At 35.9% G+C, this 22,876-nt stretch overlaps 1 protein-coding gene across 1 annotated transcript; it reads right to left on the reverse strand.

Annotated features, from left to right (window-relative positions):
* Nucleotides 1–1,420: 1,420 nt before the first annotated feature.
* Nucleotides 1,421–22,821, reverse strand: LOC107564684 (collagen alpha-1(IX) chain-like). Its single transcript, XM_016249817.1, has 32 exons — nucleotides 22,685–22,821; nucleotides 22,248–22,295; nucleotides 22,108–22,143; nucleotides 21,960–22,022; nucleotides 21,367–21,420; nucleotides 20,656–20,691; nucleotides 20,347–20,370; nucleotides 20,186–20,239; nucleotides 19,545–19,598; nucleotides 19,060–19,095; nucleotides 18,805–18,861; nucleotides 18,372–18,425; nucleotides 17,631–17,684; nucleotides 17,468–17,521; nucleotides 16,909–16,962; nucleotides 16,633–16,686; nucleotides 16,297–16,350; nucleotides 16,038–16,091; nucleotides 15,888–15,941; nucleotides 15,302–15,355; nucleotides 14,499–14,552; nucleotides 14,361–14,414; nucleotides 14,200–14,253; nucleotides 11,954–12,025; nucleotides 11,312–11,347; nucleotides 10,747–10,791; nucleotides 10,598–10,630; nucleotides 10,241–10,387; nucleotides 8,338–8,392; nucleotides 5,129–5,317; nucleotides 4,182–4,259; nucleotides 1,421–2,604 (listed from the first exon to the last, which is right to left on the reverse strand). The coding sequence occupies exons 1-32, from the start codon at nucleotides 22,757–22,759 to the stop codon at nucleotides 2,399–2,401; spliced, it is 2,046 nt and encodes a 681-aa protein (XP_016105303.1). The 5' UTR covers nucleotides 22,760–22,821; the 3' UTR covers nucleotides 1,421–2,398.
* Nucleotides 22,822–22,876: the final 55 nt, after the last annotated feature.

Here is a 22,876-nt window from a genome sequence, read left to right on the forward strand (position 1 = left end):
CCATCATTTTAGAGTTAGATACCTGATTTGAGAATTTTTTTTACATTTTTGGATGTAATGTGTAATATTGATTTAACTGTATTGGGTGTTTCTCATACTTGTGTGACTCTATGCCATATTGCAATACATTTAATATTTACTGTGGGTTATGTGCTGTACAAAGATTTGCTATTTTGTTGTTAATTTTATGCATTAGTTTGTGTTTTCAGGATGCTCAAGTTCAGTCTTTCAGCATTCCACTTATATTGTTGTCATGCAATTGAGTGCAAGAGATTTGAATATGAACAGTGACCTCAGAAAGAATTTGGACACTTAAAGGAATAGTTCACCCAAAAATGAACATTTGCTTTAACAAAATAAATAAATAAAAGGGCTCACTTTTCAGGCCATCCAAGATGTAGATGTTTTTCTTCATCAGAACAAATTTGGAGAAGTCTAGCATTATATCACTTGCTCACCAATGGATTCTCTGCAGTGAATGGGTGCCGTCAGAATGAGAGTCCAAACTGCTGTTAAAAACATCACAATAATCCACACGTAATCTACACGCTCCAGTCTGTCAGTTGTCTGGTGAAGTGAAAAGCTGCATGTTGGTAATGAACAAATCCATCATTAAGACATTAATGATGTTAATCATTAATCACCATAATTTTTTATACTTTAAACTGTTGCTTCCGGTTAAAATACAAGTCCTCTATCTATGTTGCTTTCTCAATATAGTCATCTTGTCTGAATCAGGAGAGAGATATGCAGAGATCAAGCACCATTTACAGGTAAGAACAGTCTAAAACAGTTCTAAACAAATGTGTTGGTGGATTTTTGATGTTCGAGGACAACAGTGCATGGATTTTTCCACTGGAGGAAGCATTATTATGGATTATGGACTCACATTTTGGCCAGAAGCAACAGATTAAAGTTAAAATGCATGGATTTATTTGTTTGTTGCAAACACAAGGCTTTTCACTTCACACAATAGTGATTCCTTTTGGTTAATTACTTGTGATTACTTGTGAATTACTGTGGTTTTTTTTCTTCAGCTGTTTGGACTCTCATTCTGACGGCACCCATTCACTGTGCGCAAGTGATATAATGCTTAACTTCTTCAAATTTGTTCTGATGAAGAAACAAGCTCATCTACATTTTTTTTCATTTTTGGGTGAACTATTCCTTTAAAGTCTTATTGTTTAAAACATAACTTTGTTTTGTGAAATGTTTTGTTTTTGTTTTTTCTAATGCAATGGCATGTGTCTAAGTAGTGTCTAAAGTGTCCAAATGCTCTTTGAGGCCACTTTATGTATTAATGAAATTTATCTTTTTAATTAACGTTTAAATAAATATTAAACATGCTTTCACTTCATGCTTACCCATTGTCTAGTCTGTACTGATGTTTTAAGTTTTAATTGAAGTGAATGACATTTTATGTAATTCTTAAAATCTCCCTTACTGATTAATTGCAGAGGTCAGTTTGCCAGCATTTAAATTAGCATCTACACTGAAAGAGCAAACGAAATGTGTTTGTGCCAACATTTTTGCACTGGCATGTAATGAGTTATTTAAGTGAGAAAGAGAGTGGAAAAAGCTGAGATAAGTGCAGTCGGGCTATTCAACAAGGAAGTGTTACTTGAAAGAGGAAAAAGCATAAGAATGTTTGAGACATTTATTCTGAAATCATATAAAAACATCAAATTTATTCAAATGTGTTTCCCTTGGACCTCTGTACAAACGTCATCGAACACCTAAAATAAATAGAAATACCATGAAACGACACATCTGCATTTCTCTCATGTGTACACGTCACAAAAGGGTCATGCATCGCCTTCCCGCCCACAATCCTGGAACAATCAATCACCAATATTCTTTAGCGGGGAGTGAATTTCTTACAAAACCACATTTAAATAATTTACATTGATGTACAGAATATATTGCAGCATATCTAGATATATCCTCTCTCCTTTTGGTTTCTGACAGCAGGTCTCTGGCAGCCGTTTCAGTTATGAACTTCCAGCACCATCAATATTTCTGGCAGGTTTATCTTTGGCACACAGAAATTAAAAAGGCCTCCGGTCTGAAGGCCACATTGATGTTTGTTCACTTCCTAGAGCAGATTTAGTATGAGTTGAGGGAAAAAAACTTCTAAAGTCTACAGGAAATGGATTACATTAGATGGGCAATAAGTTCTGTGAAAGTTCATTTGCACCAACAGATAACTTAAGGTGAACAAAAAAGTGTCTTATTTGTTTGGATCAAGAAATGTTGCCGTTTTCTGTACACAGGAAGTTGGCAAAGTGTTTTAGGCATTACAGCTGTAAAACTATCTGCAAAGGGCGATAACGTTTTGTGCTTTTCGCAGAGCTGTAACGGAGAGCTGTCTCTCTAAATGTCCAGAACAGTGAGGTTTTTAGTTTCCGCCTGGTCCCTTCATGCTAGAGTCTTTGAGGGACTGGTGGGCGGCACCTGCGCTCAGATTACAGGCCGAAGGATCGCAGTAACCGGGTGGTCCGGCTGAACCAGGAGGTCCAGGAACACCCGGCTGACCCGGGGCACCAGGTGGACCCCGTTCTCCATCACGCCCATCTTGACCGTATCCTGGTTTTCCAGGTTCACCTGCAAGACAGAAACGGGTCAGTCATCTCTTATTTTAGATTGCAAAAGACCAGAGCTTAAGGTCAGTCTCATTTGCATTTCCACATGGACAAAAACCTGAATGAGATTTTAGAGTCATGGAAGTCAAATAACCAATTGTCATGGTGTTTTTACATTACATATGTGACTCTGGACCACAAAACCAGTCTTAAGTCGCTGGGGTATATTTGTAGCAATAGCCAAAAAACCATTGGATGGTTTTTCTTTTATGCCAAAAACCATTAGGATATTAAGTAAAGATCATGTTCCATGAAAATATTGTGTAAATTTCCTACTGTAAATATATTAAAACTTCATTTTTGATTAGTAATATGCATTGCTAAGAACTTCAATTGGAGTACTTTAAAGGCAATTTTCTCAATATTTAGATTTTTTTGCACCCTCAGATTCCAGATTTTCAAATAGTTGTATCTCGGCCAAATATCGTCCGATCCTAACAAACCATACATCAATGGAAAGCTTATTTATTCAGATGTATAAATCTCATCTCATCTAAATCTCACTTATGAACTATCGTTATAGCATTTTGTGTCCATTTAGAATTTTTCTGTGTCTGTCGACATTTATTTCTTGTCTTTTAAGGAGAAAACACCTATATTCTGCTAAACATCTCCTTTACGGTTATACCAAAGAAAGTAAGTCATACAGGTTTGAAACAACACGGGAGTGAGTAAATGCCAGAATTTGGGTGATTACTTTTTTTAAAAATATTTTAAAGTACTTAATTATACAGAAGCTTGTTTCTGCCACGGAATAAAAAAAATAAAACTACATTTTTATCTCACAATTCAGACTACTTTCTCGCAATTGCAAGTTTATAGCTCACAAATCAGATTTTTTTTTTTCCTCAGAATTGAGAGTTCATATCTTACAGTTGCAAGTTATAACTTGTAACTGTGAGTTTACATCTCGCAGTTCTGAGGAAAAAAGTCAGAAGAATTGCAAGATGTAATGTCTAACACCCAAAAAAGCAGATCACATGCAGAACTCTCCACTCCCATCGGAGTTTTTATGGGATTGCGCTCTCATGCTAATTTACCCTGTTTAGTAAATATGGCCTGTAAACTCAGAATTGTGAGATTTTAATGGTTTCATCTTGTGGTGGAAGCAAGTTTCTATAGAATTCAATGCTTGAAAATATAAAGCTGAAAACCAGCACATGGCACTGCAGCAGATCTGTCTGTTACAATTAGAGCACTAGGTAACGACTGCAAGAAATCCTATTGAAACAGACAGCTTCATTCGACTGACAGTAAGCGTCAGTGGCACATATACAAAGACAACAGAAGGCTTCATATACCTCCAATTCATCAGACATCTGACAGCTTAATTTAACACCAATTTAACTTTGCTCTCAAAAGTCTATTACCAGGATGGAGCTAAATATATCTCCAGCATCATTTTAGAAATTAATTGAGTTGTTTCAGACTGAATTGGTTTGCAGATGATATTTTTTAACTCCCCTTCTATTCATGCATTAATACCATGATTTTTTTTTGACAAGAGGAAGTAGGTCATGAGATTGAGTCAGAACTGACCTGGCAGTCCAGGAGGTCCCAGCATGCCTTTGGGTCCCCGAACTGTAGGTCCCCTGCCCCCTCTGTCTCCCATCTCACCTGTAACACACACACTAGTTCAAATACTGACATGACCATGCCTTTACACACATGACTCTAGTTCAGGGGTTCCCAAACTTTTTTGTCAGCAGACCGTACACCCTGAGATTTTTGCATGTTCTCAGTATGCAGGATTATTAGGTAACTAAAACTAAAACTGAAGCTAAACCTAAAAAAAAAAAAACATTTTCATGACTTTTATATTCAGTGACATGTTGTTGGAAACTAACTGTTTGTTTTTTTTGTTTGTTAATTGGTCTGATGCTCTGTGCTGTGTAAGTGATGTGTATATATTGTCTGCTTATCTATGTTTTCAGAATCTGTACAGCACATTGGTCAACTTGTTTTTAATCGTGCTTTAAATTGCCTTGCCGTGACTTAAAAATAAATGTTAACTGAAATAAAAATATAAAAATAATACTTGCAGCTAGCTACATCATTTCTCATAATTTAGTTGAACTTGATATACTAAAGTGACAAACTAAAACAAATTTAATTAAAAATTTAATTAAAAACAAATAAAAATGAAACAATGACAAAAACACACAATAAAATTACTAAAACTTTAACTGAAATTAAAATGAAAGTGGAAAATCTAAAAATAAACACCGATTCAAACTATTAATAAAAACTATATTCGTTTCTCGATACTAAAATAACACTGCTCTGATGTCGGTTAAAAGTCGCATGCAAGTAAATGGATAAAATATGTACGCTTTTTTTTGTGTTTTATCTTATTTATTTTAAATTTATATTCAATTTAATTATTAGCTTTTTATCAACTCTTGAACTCCCATTTGGGATACACTGCTCTAGTTGTTGTTCCAGGACCAAAAGCAGTCTGAACTCACAGTCCTATAATGACTCACCTTTCGGCCCCTTAAGACCCAAAAGTCCCAGAGGCCCTTTGAGTCCCGGGAGCCCTCTTGCACCAGCATGCCCAGGAAAGCCGCTGTCACCTGGGGATCCGGGAGAACCAGGGGGACCGGGTCTGCCTGGCAGTCCAACCGCGCCAGACTCTGGTCTCCTCAGACTGGCAGCCAATTGGGCCAACTGCTCTGAAATAGCAAAGACCAAATGCGCTAATGAGTGTGAACGGTCCCCTGCTATTAGCACAACTAATTTTTATTTCATTTATCCACTGATTTTGCAGTTGCACTCACTAATTCGAGTCATCTAACACTGCACACTGACTGCTTTGTGTTTTGTCTATTGTGTTTCTGTACTAATGTTAGGGCGCCTCCTTGAGGACGATACATCTTCCTGTTCTTTCCTCACATGATTCCTCCACAATACACTACACTTAAAGTTGCAATGAAACAAAAATAGCGTCAGACCTTTTCTTCCGTATAATGATGTACATTTGAGAGTAATGGATTATCAAAAAAAGTCCAAAATGCAGGACAGGTACTTGGTTCTATGCATCAGTTGCTAATTGGATTTTAAGATGTGGGTGTTGCACTCAAAAATGGGGCAGATGAATGTGAGGTTACAAGGGTGAAGTTTAAGTGGATTAAATGATTGGAGAAGTCCTGCACACATCACCAGAGAGAAGTCTGACGTTTCACTGGAAGATCCTGTTATGATATTTTAATGAAACATTACGAGTTCAAAAACATGTACGGATGAATTGTTCAAAATAAAATCTATAACATGCATTTCTAAAATAGATATAGTGAATGTTCATTTTTTATACCGAATTTAATCCTGTAAAGTAAAGTAAAGCTGTTTTAGCTATTGTTTATGAAACTTAGAAATGTTATGACCAGCAAGAATGTTATGACCAGTAAACAACCAATAATAAAGTGCTTCACTGCTACCTCGTTGCTTATTCATGTGCTTTGTATAGCCTCAGCTTAATTCGGAAATTATGCTGTTAAATATATACAGAGTTCTGGCATGAAACTCTAGATGGCGCAGTCTAACTCAATCTGACCTAATGACATCATTATCACATGGCACAGCTGATTGGTTCTCTCTTGTATCGGTAGCCAATGAGCTCGTTGCTCAACATTCAAATATATGACTAGTGCTTGCCGTAGCAGTTGCAGCTTGCTTCAGAAACCCTCCACCTTCCCCAGCTCCACCTGTATAGATCTGCTATGAAGGGATTCATGTATGCTACATGGGGGTTATTTCATGTATGTTATATTTGCAGCAGCAATATTTCTTACATGCTCACAGCAGCATGTTGTGGATGTATTGGCAGTAGCAAGTCTCGGTACTTGCTCTGCCGCAGCAGCAGCATCAGCAGCAGCGTAGCAGATCTATTCCGCCAAGACCAAATACATTAACATTGTCATGTACATTACCATGCCAATCCCTCCGAGAGTTGTCATGACAGAAATATTTTTTGTTCAAACTGCTTAGTGAGCTAGTAATTAACAGTGTAGTCTTTGTTTTATATTGTACACTGTACATTTTTAAACCATGGGCTAAGATTCCTATTTGCATATTTCTAATGTTAAAGGGATAGTTCATCCAAAAAATGAAAATTCTGACATAATTTTCTCACCCTCATGTCTTTCCAAACATGTATGGCTTTCTTTCTGTGTGACATAAAGGAAGATGAAGAACACTGGTAACCAAACTCTTTTGGTTATATGATTTTGAAACGATATGAGTGTGGGAAAATGTGACAAAATTTTGGGGTGCACTATCCCAAATACAGCATGCAACAAGCATTGCAGCCACACATCCATCTGTGAAACTGTCACTACGCAGATCCTCTGTGGTTGTGCGAAGTTGTCAGAAATGTATTGCAAAATAATAATGTCTCTTCATCACCGTTCTACAATTTAACATAAATAATAAAACAGTATGAATTTTTACTGAAAATATGTGACGTCGATAAGCACTCCGAAGCATTGAAAACAAACCATTCTTCAAAGGGGGATTTTTTTTTTTTTTTTGGCTGTCACTAATACAAAGCACATGAACAGGCCTAATTGATGATTAAAGTTGTGCACACCTGGTTACACACCTTCAGTCCTGCAATTCAAGCTAAAATGTGTATCTTCTGTATGCCACTTTGGATAAATGCTAAATGTGTAGATCTGTCAGGCCAGGTGCAATACTAAAGAAGCCACATGTCTAACTCTTAAATGCACATACTGTAAGTTTTGGATGTAAAATAATACCCTAGACTTATTTTAGTTTATTACAGCTCTGATATTTTTATGTGAATAAGCAGATCATTTGAAAAATGTGTTGCAGAAAGCTGTTAAAGCCAATTCCTTTCATTTGTCCTCATTCATCCTCTGAATGGTGTTCTTGTACGTTTTCAATTTGCAATGGGAAATTGAGCATAAAAGAACAGTATTGCTGCTATTTTTACAACTTCCTTTTCCATTGTGTGGAATAAAAGGGCAGACCGATGTATTCCTGATGTAAAGGATCCAATCCCAGGCCCTGAGCCATTGAGCAAGAGCTATAGGGTACAGTGAATTTCAACTTTCAGTCAGAAAACGTCCTGAAAATGTATGCAGCACGATGCTTGACTGAGCTTTATCAGGGAGGGTTGGGCGGAGGAAAGCAGGGGCTGAGAAACTCATCACTATGAGGCAAAAGTGCAGATCAGCTGAAACGAACATGAATTTTTCAGTGAAATGTGAATGAAAAAGTCATGAGGGAATCGGCGACGTGCGCTCGAGAGGACTTAGAGAGAGGCAGAACTGATGTTAGAACAGTATTGCTGCTATTTTTACAACTTCCTTTTCCATTGTGTGAAGGAATAAAAGGGCAGACCGATGTATTCCTGATGTAAAGAATCCAATCCCAGGCCCTGAGCCATTGAGCAAGAGCTATAGGGTACAGTGAATTTCAACTTTCAGTCAGAAAACGTCAGAGACACTTTAGTAAAGTGTCTCTGCTCATCAGAGTAGAATCAAAAAGAATCTTTGAAACAAAACACAATTTTTTTCTTCCTTTCATCCCACTCTTTCCTTCAGTGGCCCGTGCTTGCATTCTCCTGCCTGGAAAGTTCTGATGCACTGGCGGCAAAAGAGTGACTCTGCATGCTAAAAAGGGAAATTACGTTTAATTCTGAAATGATAAACATCTTTGCTTCCAGACTCACCCTGCATAACACGCATGCACACTTGTCTGATGTGTTGATCACTTGGTTCTTTACCCTGTAAACACAGGAGGAGTTGTTTGGAAGAAAATCACTCAATCATGTGACTGTATTCTGATCATTTCATCTCATTTCAAACCACTAATCAGCTCTACCTCAGAAAATAACAAAGAAAAACATTGGAATTGGATGTAAGTGTTCTTAAAAGCTGCAGAATGTTTCAGATATCACAGTACTGTTTCTGATCTTTTTTTTTCTTGACGTACCTTTCCAAACAAAATTAGTGTGTATAACAAAACGCTGACAACTACGGGGTTTCCACACATTTTGACAATTTAATTTTCAGTTTCTAAAACTTTTCCTATTATTCATGATTATTGGATAAGGATTAAAAATATTCATTCATTCAAGACTGCTCTTACAAAAATTGCCAATTAAGTATATTTTGAATTAAGCATAACAGAACAAAATTATAGTCACTATAGACACCTACAGGACTGGAAATTACAGTTTTAAATTGTACAATATTTAAAGGTTTTCAGTGTCCGTAGGAGTCCTGTAGCTATTGAAATCATCTTTTCTCTGGTTTTGATGTCCCAATGTGAACACATGAATAATACAGAATAATTGGGATCACTCAATCATGTGACTGTATTCTGATCATTTCATCTCATTTCAAACCACTAATCAGCTCTACCTCAGAAAATAACAAAGAAAAACATTGGAATTGGATGTAAGTGTTCTTAAAAGCTGCAGAATGTTTCAGATATCACAGTACTGTTTCTGATCTTTTTTTTTCTTGACGTACCTTTCCAAACAAAATTAGTGTGTATAACAAAACGCTGACAACTACGGGGTTTCCACACATTTTGACAATTTAATTTTCAGTTTCTAAAACTTTTCCTATTATTCATGATTATTGGATAAGGATTAAAAATATTCATTCATTCAAGACTGCTCTTACAAAAACTGCCAATTAAGTATATTTTGAATTAAGCATAACAGAACAAAATTATAGTCACTATAGACACCTACAGGACTGGAAATTACAGTTTTAAATTTTACAATATTTAAAGGTTTTCAATGTCCATAGGAGCCCTGTAGCTATTGAAATCATCTTTTCTCTGGTTTTGATGTCCCAATGTGAACACATGAATAATACAGAATAATTGGGAAAAAATGTATGAGGTTGTTTAATGCCGATAGTTACCAAAAAAATCAGCTCATTATAAAAACATGTGAATACATTGAATAAGGTGACAGAACAGCAATAAATAGATATATAGCAATATAACCACTACCGTTCAAAAGTTTGGGGTCTGTAAGAATTGATTTATTCATTTATCTATTTATTTATAGTCTCTTATGCTCACCAAGGCTGCATTTATTTGATCAAATATACAGTAAAATAGTAATATTGTGAAAAAATTATCACAATTTTAAGTCAATGTTTTAAAAACAACTGTGCTGCTTAATACAAACTGTGCTAAAAAATTCAGGATTCTTTGATGAATACAAATAAAAAAAATATTTATTTATTTGAAATATATTTTTTGATGGTATTATAAATGTATTTACTGTCACTTTTGACCAATTTAAGGCATTCTTGCTGAATAACAGTATTAATTTTTCAAAAAAAATAAATAAATAAATAAATCATACTGACCCCAAACATGTGAACTGTAATGTACATGCAAAGCAAAATCAGGATGTGCAACAAAACAATGAAAACTACCAAGAAAATTGTCTTACAAAGCAGATAAAACATCGATAACGCATATTTACATGTGAAGAGAAATTTGTGGCAAACTCTATTTGTGTCTGTCTTTTTTAATAACCTTGCACAGAATTGGCTCATGAAGTGTAATTGTTAAATCACTCTTTCTTTCAAAGGTTGGTAACATACCGCTGGTCCCTGGGTGCCACGAGGTCCTGGAGCTCCTCTGTTCCCCTGCATGCCACGTGGTCCAGGACTACCAGGAGGCCCTTCAATGCCAGGCTGCCCACGGGCACCCTCTGGTCCTCTGTTACCCGGATCCCCCTGGTTACCTACCTGAATTTACACCAGAGACGCAAGTATACAACTAGATGTAATACTAGCATCTCCATACAGTAAATCATTACAATATAGCATTTCATTTTCATATCTAAGCACTAGAGTGAGCTGAGATAAAGCCAAGGAATACTCTTCATGGATTATCTAGTCAGAGCCAAGTCCCGAATAGACAGTAGTCAAAAATAAGAATACTGATCAAAAACTCACTTCTCCTTTAGCTCCAGGTTGGCCAGGGTCACCCTAAGTACAGAAACGACAAGAGAATTACAATGCACTACAATATCTCAAAACTCAGTGTACATTTGCATACTGTATTCATATTATTTTCATCTCAGTATTTCAGAGCTTTTACTCACAACATCTCCCTTGTCTCCTGGTGTTCCCTCTGCACCTTGAGCTCCCTACAATAAAACACATCACTGTGAGGGATATAGATGGCTATGTTCTGTTATGTGTCTAGTTCTGTTACTGTAATACTTTGAGAATAGATTGTTTTGGTTATAAAATGTGATTGGGTGAGCTGCATTCATAGCCAACAGTAACTATTTTACTTGGTGAGAGAATTGGTTTGTGATTTTTATTATTAATAAATATAGCCGTCTTTCATTATATAGATGTAAACTATATAATTCTAGATGCAATAAACCATTTGATTTTGGCTGTTGCAGTGATTTTAATGCGTTTTAAAGGGTTTGGTGCCATGCTAAAAAGCCCTTTATCACAGGGCATATTTTAGTTTTTTTGCTTTAGTTCTCTGAATGATACCCTGAAAAAATAATGTTCAATCAAAAACTTCAATAAACTCATTTAAATACATGTATAGCCTTTCTTACATTAGTTTTCTGCATTAATTTTAAAAGTATCTTGGGTAGTTTAGTTCTGCAGTGCTGTATCTGATGATAATGTGAATCATGCTCTTACCTGTTCTCCCTTTGGTCCAGGTTCTCCTGCTTCACCCTGTGTAATATCACATTCAGAAATTCATTCCCATGAATATTTAACTAAGCAACAGTTACTCAATGTACACTCAGAATTTTGCTCTTTCTATTAATCCTACGTCTGTTTGAGGTGCTTAAGTTCTTTTTTCCAATGCATTAAAAAAATCATTGAATCTAAAATGGACCAGTTTGATTTTCAAAAGCCTCATTGTACTTTCAAAGCTTTTTAAACTTTAAAACACCAATGGGAGCACATAATAATTCCAGTGCTTTAAAGGCTAGAAAAGTGGAACCCTCACTGTCTAATTGAGCAAGAACAGTGAATATAAAGAGGCTAGTGGTTTTTAAAGAGCTCCAGATGACATTTTGTAATAGTTACGGGAATGTTGATGTAGCAGAACTCCAAGTACACTTTGCTGTTCCTTAATAAATATAGAATTAAGGATACAAGCACCAATCACAATTCCTGACTTCAATTTCCAGAAGTCAGGGTGCACAGGTTTAATCAATTCACCAGGGAACAAAATCATGTTGAAAAAGGTAACAGCAATTTAAAGAGAAAAGTTTGAGATATTTTGACATTTTAAAAAATCTCTTCAAATGTGGTCGGCAGAGATATCCTCACCCTATCTCCTTTTATTCCTGGTAGGCCTGGTGGTCCAGGAAGTCCAGGCAAGCCCAAGTCACCTTTAGGACCCTGAAAAGGCAATCAATGTAAGATGACATGCAGTCAGAGTCTGGGATTTACTGTGAAATTCTGCTTGATGTCTTTTTATATTCCTTCCTGTCTCACTGCAGGATTTCCAAACAGATGGGAAAGGTTCAAATCCTTTGTCAATAAAGAGAAAAGACTGCAGAATCCTTTAGTTCCCCTGCAAAAACACTCTCATGCATTTTTAAAAAGAGAGTGCAGTCTGAGAAAATGTGAGATCAGGACAAAACGGCAAATGCTGACACATTTGGTATGTGAATGTACATCAGTGTTTTCTACACTGCTGATTTAATCTACAGTTCCATACTTATATGTTCCAAGCATATATGTTTTAACTGAAATTCACTCTCCAACTGAGGCATTTAATTGATGCCTTTTTTTAATTGAATACATTTTTTTATTCTAAAGTCTTGCGAATTGTTTCAGAGTTTTGTCATTACAAATGGTATTGTACTGTAAATCAGTCAATTGATCAAACAATAAATAACATTTCTAACACACACACACATAGATATATATATATAGGAAATAGCTGTATGTATGCAGGATAATTATATACAATTATATACATTATTACAGCTGAATATGTAGCTATAAATCTGAATATATAGTTACAATTTTAATATATATTTATGATATATATTTATATATAAATTTTGAACATATGTTTGTAAACACTGCATTTCAAAGTTGTGTCATAAAATGATATTCTGCGGGTCTGAAAAAGGTCTCAAGTCTTAATGTGCCCTTCCACAAATTAAGTTCTAAAAAGGTCAAAACGAAATCTTTTAGTACTTTTTTGTTTTTTAATATAAATATCTAAGCATCCTTAAATCACGGTACATTCACTTAGGATGAAAATTGAACATATAAAGTCTTGTTTTCGGATAAAAAGAAAAAAAATAGGTGAGTTTATCCTTAAAACAAGAACAAAAACTTGTTTTCCCTTTAAAATTAAGTAGATTTTTCTGAGCCCATTGGCAAATATTGATGAATTGTTTCCGTTAAATTTATTCCTCATTTTATTTATTTTTTACTTGGTCTTAAAAGGGTCTTTAAAAGTCTTGAATTTTCCTTCATAAAACCTGCTGAAACCCATATATTTTTTTAATAAAAAAAAAATTATGTTGCAATTTATTCACAATACTTACATAATATATTCATGTTTAAACGTGAGTGTTTGTGTGTGTAGAAGTATGTGCTCGTGGGAATGGCAGGGGAACAGAGGGCTGCTTGAGAGACACTGCTGTGAGACATTCTTTTGACTGTTTACTCTTTACTGTGAAAACAGTGAGGTGAGATCCGCTGGCTCCAAATTTTGACCTTCAAATTACCACAATATAAAGTCACGAATTCCCCTAAAAGAATTCACTGCGCACCAAACAGTCTAAATAAGTAAAAGCGATCGAGCTTAGTGGATGTCAAAATGACTTGTTTTCTCTTTGAACACTGGGATAATAGAATAATGTAAATGTAGCGCTGCCTATGACTTTGAACTCTGGGTTTGCTGCCAGCTTATAGGGGGAAAAAATGCAAATGAGATCTCTTTAATGTAGTTTCTCCAACACAGCACAAAATCATTTTCTTTTCATTATGTTTGTCTCATTTTCCTAAATATCTAAACATCCTTAAAACAAGATGAATTTACTTGTCAAGCAAAACTGTGAGAGATTATTTTCCTCTTTATAAATAAATACATAAATAAGTTTAGTATACTTTATGCTTAAAACAAGAAACAACAATTTGCCAATGATGTAAAAAAAATTTTAAAACGATTTCGCATTGCAGTCAAAATGAACATGGATGGATTTAAGGATGTTATGATATTTTTTCTGGACAAAATGCATACAATACTAATTTTGTATTAGTATTAGTATCAAATAATCTGAACTATACCATCCACATTAATTGTATAGCTAGCCAACATTTGTTATAATTTGTGTCTATTTTTATTTCTTTTTTAGGAGGAACATCTGAAGCAGGATTCATACTTGAACATGTTATGCTGAGCCATAAAAGAGAAACCTCTGCGCAACCTAAGGACACCCATTTCTCTACAGGCAAAGGTTTTTACTTTGTTCATCAATTTGCATGATGACAGTATGGCAGATGCTTGCTTTGATAGCACAACCATATAATTATTCAGATTAAGCACTTACTCTGGCTCCTGGTTTTCCCATCGGCCCAGGTGGCCCCTGCTCTCCTCGTTCTCCCTAAACACAAGGAAACTATCATCATCTGCTAAATATTCCTTGGTGAGTAAATACAGACACATCCAGCCTGTCTATTAGTCGTTAGTCATGCTGCTTTGGGTACTTACAGGTTGTCCAATAGACCCAATGGGTCCGACTTCTCCTTGTTCTCCACGCTCACCCTGAACAGAGACATTTACTGTCAGACAATCTGTTTCTGCACAATAATTACAGATCTGTTATTAGCTATTGGGTGGTTTACCTACCGCTTTACCTGCAGATCCCATAGTACCAATGAGGCCTGATTGTCCAGCATTACCCTGTAAGAGAGTATATCACACAGTGTTCATAATAAGCAACAGTATTACACTTTAAGAAAGAAAAAAAAAGATTTTTACTTTTAGAATTTACCTTAAAATCTATATTCTTAATAACAGTAATCTTTAAATAAAAAAAAAACCTAATAATTTGAATTATAAAATAACACTGTTAAATGTAATCTTCAGCAAATCTCAAAATGAATATCCATTTTTCATACTATGCATTATAATTTTGTGATGCCTAAATTCACTAGCAACTGAATAATTTTACTTTTAGTGTTTTGTTGTTAATTTCTTTAGACAAAATAGTATTTAGTAAATATAATTTTTTTATTTATCAGCCATAACATTAAAATAATGGGAGTGTGTATCAGCCAGAATGTTAATATTGGCAAAATGCTAAAACCAAACTAACAGTATGCTAACCAAGGCTGCATTTATTTGATCAAAAACAAAATAAACCGATAATGCTGTGAAATATTTCAATTTTTTAAAAAAACGTAACTTTCTTATTCTCTGGCAAACATTTTTGACCTTCTTCACAGTCATTATGGAAGTTTATATATCGAATGCATTTTTTTTTCTACAGTAAGACTTACAGGGAGTCCTTGAAGGCCAACTTCCCCCAGAGTTCCAGGTTTTCCGGCGGCACCCTGTAAAAAGTAAAAAAAATTAAATAAAGTACTATTACCACTGTCACACTTTTTACATGGCCATGGTTGAATAACGAATGCCAGACTCTGCTGTACCTTGGCACCTGGCATGCCAGGGATTCCCTCACGTCCATCCACACCTGGCAAACCCTGGAAAAAAGACACAGATTGGTGCTGTTTGGATGCTTACAAAAGTCTTTAAGCAAATTATTTTATCTACACTAACAAAAAAGTACCAAAACTTACCATACTACCATGTTTTTCATGTTATTACCATCTGACACCATCACTGTACCACCAGGGTACCAGCAGAATTTTCATTAAAGGAAGTGAAAGTTTATGGTAAACCACATAATGCATGTCTGACGAGGATAAAATGAGAGTGACTCATTGTGCTATATCTTGTAGAAAGAAGCTGAAAGTTAGGATATAATACTGTTTAAACGTATTTAAAAGGGGTTGGTAAGTTTTTAATGTTTTCGAAAGAAGTCACTAACAGTATGCTAACCAAGGCTGCATTTATTTGATCAAAAACAAAATAAACCGATAATGCTGTGAAATATTTCAATTTTTAAAAAAAACGTAACTTTCTTATTCTCTGGCAAACATTTTTGACCTTCTTCACAGTCATTATGGAAGTTTATATATCGAATGCATTTTTTTTTTCTACAGTAAGACTTACAGGGAGTCCTTGAAGGCCAACTTCCCCCAGAGTTCCAGGTTTTCCGGCGGCACCCTGTAAAAAGTAAAAAAAATTAAATAAAGTACTATTACCACTGTCACACTTTTTACATGGCCATGGTTGAATAATGAATGCCAGACTCTGCTGTACCTTGGCACCTGGCATGCCAGGGATTCCCTCACGTCCATCCACACCTGGCAAACCCTGGAAAAAAGACACAGATTGGTGCTGTTTGGATGCTTACAAAAGTCTTTAAGCAAATTATTTTATCTACACTAACAAAAAAGTACCAAAAATTACCATACTACCATGTTTTTCATGTTATTACCATCTGACACCATCACTGTACCACCAGGGTACCAGCAGAATTTTCATTAAAGGAAGTGAAAGTTTATGGTAAACCACATACACTGCCTCCCTTCGGCCCTGGAAGACCAGTATTGCCTCTCAGCCCTTGAGGTCCCTGCAGAAAGAAAAAAATCTGAATCAGATGTACTGTATTACCCTTAGCATGAGAGGATATAGCCAAATAGGGCATGTTCCTGGACCAACATTGTTTGGTTGTCTGAATGTTGTTTCAAGGACTAACAAGGATGTTGATCCTGGATCATGTCCTACATGACTAAATCCCATTTAGGATCCAGTTTATCATGGGCAACTTCTCACAGGCTAATTTAATAAACAAAAACCTCTTAAACTTATACTGTGTGCAATTTTTGTTGCTATAATGATGGTTGTCACATACCTGTTCACCTTTAGGGCCAGTTTCTCCCATTCCTCCTCTTTGGCCTCGATCCCCCTAGATAAAAAGAACACATCTCAGATATCTGCTAATATTGATTTGTTGATTTACACCCAAGGCTCAGGACATCAACTTCAAGTCATGCTCACTGCTGAAACCGACTGTCTCCAAAGCCTTCAACTGTGATAGAGAGGCAGAACTTTCCTGTTTCAGGATTGTTTACAGCTTTAGAATAGATTGGTTTCGTTTGAAGAAGATAGAGGACGTTAAAGAACTTACCATCGCCCCTGCAACACCCTGAGGGCCTGGGTCTCCATCAACACCTCGAGGCCCCTGTAAAAAATAACAACATATTGTTTTCAGATGTATTTATTTATTTTCTGTGTTTTGTATTACATTTTTCTTCATTATCAGTTGTCTGTTGCAGTATACAATCTAATGCCACTCTAATTTTCTTTTTTTGTATTAATTAGTAACATTTTGATTCTCTAAACCAGGGGTGCCCAACCCTGCTCCTGGCGATCGACTGTCCTGCAAAGTTTAGCTCCTACTCTAATCAAAGTCACCAGGATCGCCAGGTTGGCACCCCTGCTCTAATCAGTAGTTTTATGACTTTTAGTTTATATAAATGCATTTACAATATAGTATTTCTCTTCATTGAAAACGGACAAATATATTGAATTCTCAAATTGTATGCAGGGGTGTGTATACAAATATTTGTCCAATCAAATGCTGTCTAGAATGAGAATGTCCCTCCCCCTGATACTACATGTTTTTACCACATTGTGAAATAAACTAAACAACTTCACATTTTTATCAACCTCTATCGAAATCTTACCGTTTCTCCTTTGGTACCAATTATACCAGTGGCCCCTCGAATTCCCTGCGGACCCTGAGAGCACATCATTGAAACAAGGCTTTCAGACTAGATCAAGATATAGCCACTGGATTAATTCATTGATTTAGTGTAGATTGCGGAAATAAACAGGAAATGCACATACAGTTGGGCCTTGAGCTCCGACCTCTCCAGGTGCCCCCTGATATCCCTCCTCTCCCTAAAAAGAGAAAGAAAGCGCTTTTAGATATTGAAATTCTAAAAATCCTCAAAATACACAATGACTCAGTTGTTCGCATTACCCACATGTTATCCTGACACAAAAGGCAGTAATTTATGATAGATAGATAGATAGATAGATAGATAGATAGATAGATAGATAGATATGTTCTTTTTAAAGCAGGGATGGCATCCGAAACTACTCAAAACACGTCTTGCTTTTAGCGTAATACTGAAAAATAAACTACAAAGTTTTGATTGAGGTAAATGATGTGATTCTGAGCTAAGCATCTTGAGGATAATATAGCAAGCATCCACGAGTGAATTAAATGTCACCACACTAACTTATTCTTACAACACTCAAATCCCTCATTATTCTTCATGCACCGGTGGAGTGTAATTCTTATACAGAACTTTAATAGACGCCATTTAAATACACCCTGTACCTTAATACAGCCCGAGCGTCAGTCCTTAATTATAAATGAAGCTCTGTAATAATCTCGAAAATGTCACAGCTGGAGAAAAAATGTCTCAAACGCGATTTTTTTATCATTACAACAGACCTAATTGCTTAATTCACATTCAAATTCACTCTGGAGAACTTCATGACACATGCTGACATCAAACACACACATATGTACACAAAACCCAGATCCTTCTGGTTCCTTTTTGTAAATAAAGTTCTTGCCTTGTGTCCTTGTTTACCAGGCTCTCCAGCTTCTCCTTTCACCCCTTTATGACCCTGACAGTGGACAAGAGGACAGTTTATAAAATACATTATTTTAAAAAATTATAAAAAGACTCATGGCTGTATTAGATCAAAAGGGTGTTTCTACTAAATACTGAGCAAAGGGTCTGAATACTTAGGACCATGTGATATTTCAGTTTTTCTTTTTTAATAAATCTGCGAAAATGTCAACAATTCTGTGTTTTTCTGTCAATATGGGGTGCTGTGTGTACATTAATGAGGAAAAAAAATTAACTTAAATGATTTTAGCAAATGGCTGCAATATAACAAAGAGTGAAAAATTTAAGGGGGTCTGAATACTTTCCGTACCCACTGTATATATATATATATATATATAAATTCCTTTTGAAGTACTATCTACAGGAAAACTCACCTTCATTCCAGGCAAGCCAGGATGACCAGGTGCACCAGATGGGCATGCATTAGAGCACTTAACATCAGAAAAATAAAAAATTAGCGTCACTTTATGTCACTCAGTCCAGCAATATCTAATAGTCACCTTGGAGCACTTTACTCAAAACACATGGTTTATCACAACATATTTCAATGTGGATGTCGAAAACAATATGGTTTTCATATGGTTTGCAACAAAAGGATTGATGGAGCACCAAGTAAGATTTCCTCTTACCAGTTCCATTGTTCCGCCCAGCATCCCTGCAGCACCCTGTAAACATGACAGATTTTCTTTAGAACAGTTTTTACCCATTTTGAAGGAAATAAAGGGCAATTAGTTGATTAAGGAAGCAATTGTGCCACCCTGTTGTTTTATAATTATAACGGCTGCTCTACATAATGTTCCTAATTAGTCTGTGTATACTGATGTCTTAGTTGTATACTTTAGAACAGAAATGTGCAGTTTTTACCTTATATTATCTACCTTATAATCTTATACCTCATTATCTAACTTATTTATTACATATTTCTACTATTTCTACTATGATCTGACTTTTTAAATTTACTTTTGTTGGTGTAACATAATGAAGTCAAGATAATTTATGATAAGTCATGATACATATTTTCCCCCAAAATGAATGTTGGTGTGACACATTTACAGTTTTGAGTTTAAGGGTCACTGCTATGGTGTAATTCTTGAAACATTACAGTAATACTCACACGGGGCCCTGTTGGTCCAAGGGGTCCCTGTGGCCCTCTCACACCCATGGCTCCCTGTTATACAAAGAGAAACACGTCATTTTTCATTGTTGTATGAATACCCTTTAACTGTAAGCATTTAGATTGCTCACTTTTTGAATAAAATTACAAAATACCAAACCTAAGAGAAATACTACAGAAATAGTTCACCAACAAAAATAAATACCTAAATGAAACAGAACATAAAGTTTAAAGTCCTTTTCTTCTTTATGAAACTAAAATATCTCATGGCCTTGCCTGGCATGAGAGGAAGTATACTGAACTATTGCCCTTACAATGAACTCTGGGATTGATTTTTCATGGACAGAGTGAGATATGAACTGTAAAACTATACATCATTAACATATCATAAATGGGTATTTTTACAGATTTTTTATTTATTTAAATTTAAATTTTTTTTGCTTATTTGTTCATTTATTTTAAGTTTTCGAAAACAATCTATTTCTTGCAATGGCTCTATTTGAGTGATTCTGGTCAAGAACACATTGGATTTGTATTTCACCAAGAAATCAGCAGAAACAAGTATAAAAAGAAAGCAAAAGAAAGACGGGGCTAATTTGGCTGCTTGTTTAAGCAATGCGTTTAAAAAAAGAGTCACTTACAGGGGGTCCCACTTTTCCCTGCTCACCCGGAAGTCCTCCTGATCCTGGTGGTCCCTGTGCAAACAAGTATCAAATTTAAACCATTGTGTCCACAACCCAAAACAAAACCCACTCCACCCACTGCTTTTTTAAATTATCAAATGAAAACAAAATCTACTTACAATTGGTCCATCAGGTCCAATACCCTAAAAAAACAGAGAAGGTTTATTTATTTATATATATTATTTTCCCATTTCTGAAATGTGCTTATGACAATTCATATTTACTGAATACGATAATATAATCTCATAGAGAAACATTTTTCTTTTGACTAACTGTATTCATTAGCTGCTGTCAGAATTAAGGCAAAGATGCAGTGCATTGGGTACAGATCAGCTTTATGCCTGTTTACAACTATTTATCTGCTCAATTGTGTTTTTATTGAATGCATGGGCTTCAGAGATGTTGAAAGATGACAAGATTAGGCTTACCACTTCTCCTCTGGGTCCAGGTTTGCCAGGTTCACCCTGTTTCAATTACACAAAGTCACTTTTTAGGCTTAACATCATTTAATTATACTGTACATAATTTAATAGTTTAGTATAAATAATGTGATTATTGTGTTCACACTGAAAATTCCCAAAAGAAAAAGTGCACTTCGAAATGTCCAAATGATGCACGAATGAATTAACCGAAAAAAATAAAAATTGTGAAATGTTGGACACTTCATGCACTCAACTGACACAGCTTTAGTTACATACTGGAGGGGGATGGGCTATCAAACTTTGATGTTGGATGACAAAATAACCTTATATAATTCATACACTAGACAGTTAAGTACAAAGTGCATAGAATAAGTGTATAGTGCATAATTTGTAATTGTGTGTGTATACATACATATGTATATATACTGTTCTGAAAGTCACAAAAATCACACTGCTGCACAGTTACTGTTATGAAAATCACATAAAGCCATAGAATCTTCTCAGGCCAAGTGAAGTGCTGTGTTTGAACATCGGTGAGTTTAACAGGATCTGATGAATCTGACTTGGCTGCACAGATCAGTGAGCACACAGACAAGATTAGGAACTAGTGGTCATGTGAAAATACTTATAATTCCCTCTGCAAGGCCAGTCAGTACACTGATTTGAGCTCTGGTCCCTACTGAAGCAGAAAACTGAGAAGCTCATATAGTCGCTCACCTTTTGTCCTGCGGGGCCATCGAGGCCTAGTTCTCCTATGGGGCCAGTCAATCCCTGAAGAACATAGAGGTGAAATGTTACTTTATTACCTCTTACAATAACAAACAATGACAGACTTTAATTGAAAAGGGTGTTTTAGGGGAGGGTTTGTTGCGTGAAACTTTGTTAGTCACTCTGTAAGCTGACGTTTCAAACATTTAACCAACCAATGACTACTCAATTAGTCACAGAATTCGATGCCAAAACAAAATCGCCTGTCATTCAACACCTTCATGGACCTTCTGTCTCAAACCAGAGTGGATATTTTTTTTTACCCCTACTTCCATTTTCACAGGGAATCCACTTTAATTAAGTCCAGGCTTTGGGTATCTGTGCTTAAACAAAAACCCTGTTGTCTGTTGGACAGACCATTTTCCTGTGTTCTTTGCTTCAGTCCGGCATGAGAAATTCCCTGCATTTTTGACCCGTCTCAGAGTGCCACCCACCACTGACTGAACTCTGTGAAACTGAGGTTTGCTTTCCCATATAAGACTATGTCAATTTAAACATGTTATGAAGAGAATCCAAAAGATGGTTTTAATGCGTTTCCTTACATCAGCTCCAGGTGATCCAGGAAGTCCAGCAGAACCAGGTTTTCCAGCATCTCCATCAGGACCCTTCAGTACAAATGACAATATGGAAGATGCAACAAAATCCTATATAGCAAATTATAATATCAATGTATGACACACTGATATTTACAGCCGAACCGTCTTCACCGGTGTCACCGCTCTCCCCCTGCAAGAAAAACATACTTTTATATCTTCCGTAATGCATAATGTTTTGGTCATTGAATTGTTTTATATTTTAATTTATGTTCACATTTTTAAAAATCAACTCACATCAATGCCGTCTATTCCAGGCACACCAGGAGGACCGGCTCCAGCCCTCTGTTCAAAAATAGAAAGTAAACAATGCTCTCCTATAGTGAGTTCACATATATATGTTTATAGATGCATTAATACAAAGGTTATGTAATATAAAAAACTAAAATGATCCAGTGGGTAAAAATATACTACAAATAATTTTTAAGTTTAAGCATGCAAAAAAAAGTTTAAGCAAACAGTTCCAACACCTTCGTGCAACAGGTGTGCACTTACAACATATGGACCAGATGGAAGCAAAAATGCAGTACAGCCTATAGTATCTCACAGCATTTGTGATTCTGTTTAAGAATGCAAAGTTTCTTTTTCTTTACATATGTTGAAAATTCAAGCGCTCACCTGAAACTCTGCCTCGGATATCTAAAAGGAAAAGAACAAAGAAGGGTTGCATTTACCTGTGCCGTGCAGATGACTGTTATCTCCAACAAAATCAGTAAAAAGGGCCCGCGCACACCTGCAGCGCGAGACATGATTTCTCCAAAGACACAAAAGCCCCTGTTTTCTGGGATCGGTTGGGTTGACGGACCCCCCGACCAAGAAGCCCAAATAAATCCCCTTTCAACTATCTGAACACAAGGGAGACCATA

Source organism: Sinocyclocheilus grahami, unplaced genomic scaffold, assembly GCF_001515645.1.
Source record: "Sinocyclocheilus grahami isolate Dianchi unplaced genomic scaffold, SAMN03320097.WGS_v1.1 scaffold955.1, whole genome shotgun sequence".
In the NCBI taxonomy this organism is placed as follows: domain Eukaryota; kingdom Metazoa; phylum Chordata; class Actinopteri; order Cypriniformes; family Cyprinidae; genus Sinocyclocheilus; species Sinocyclocheilus grahami.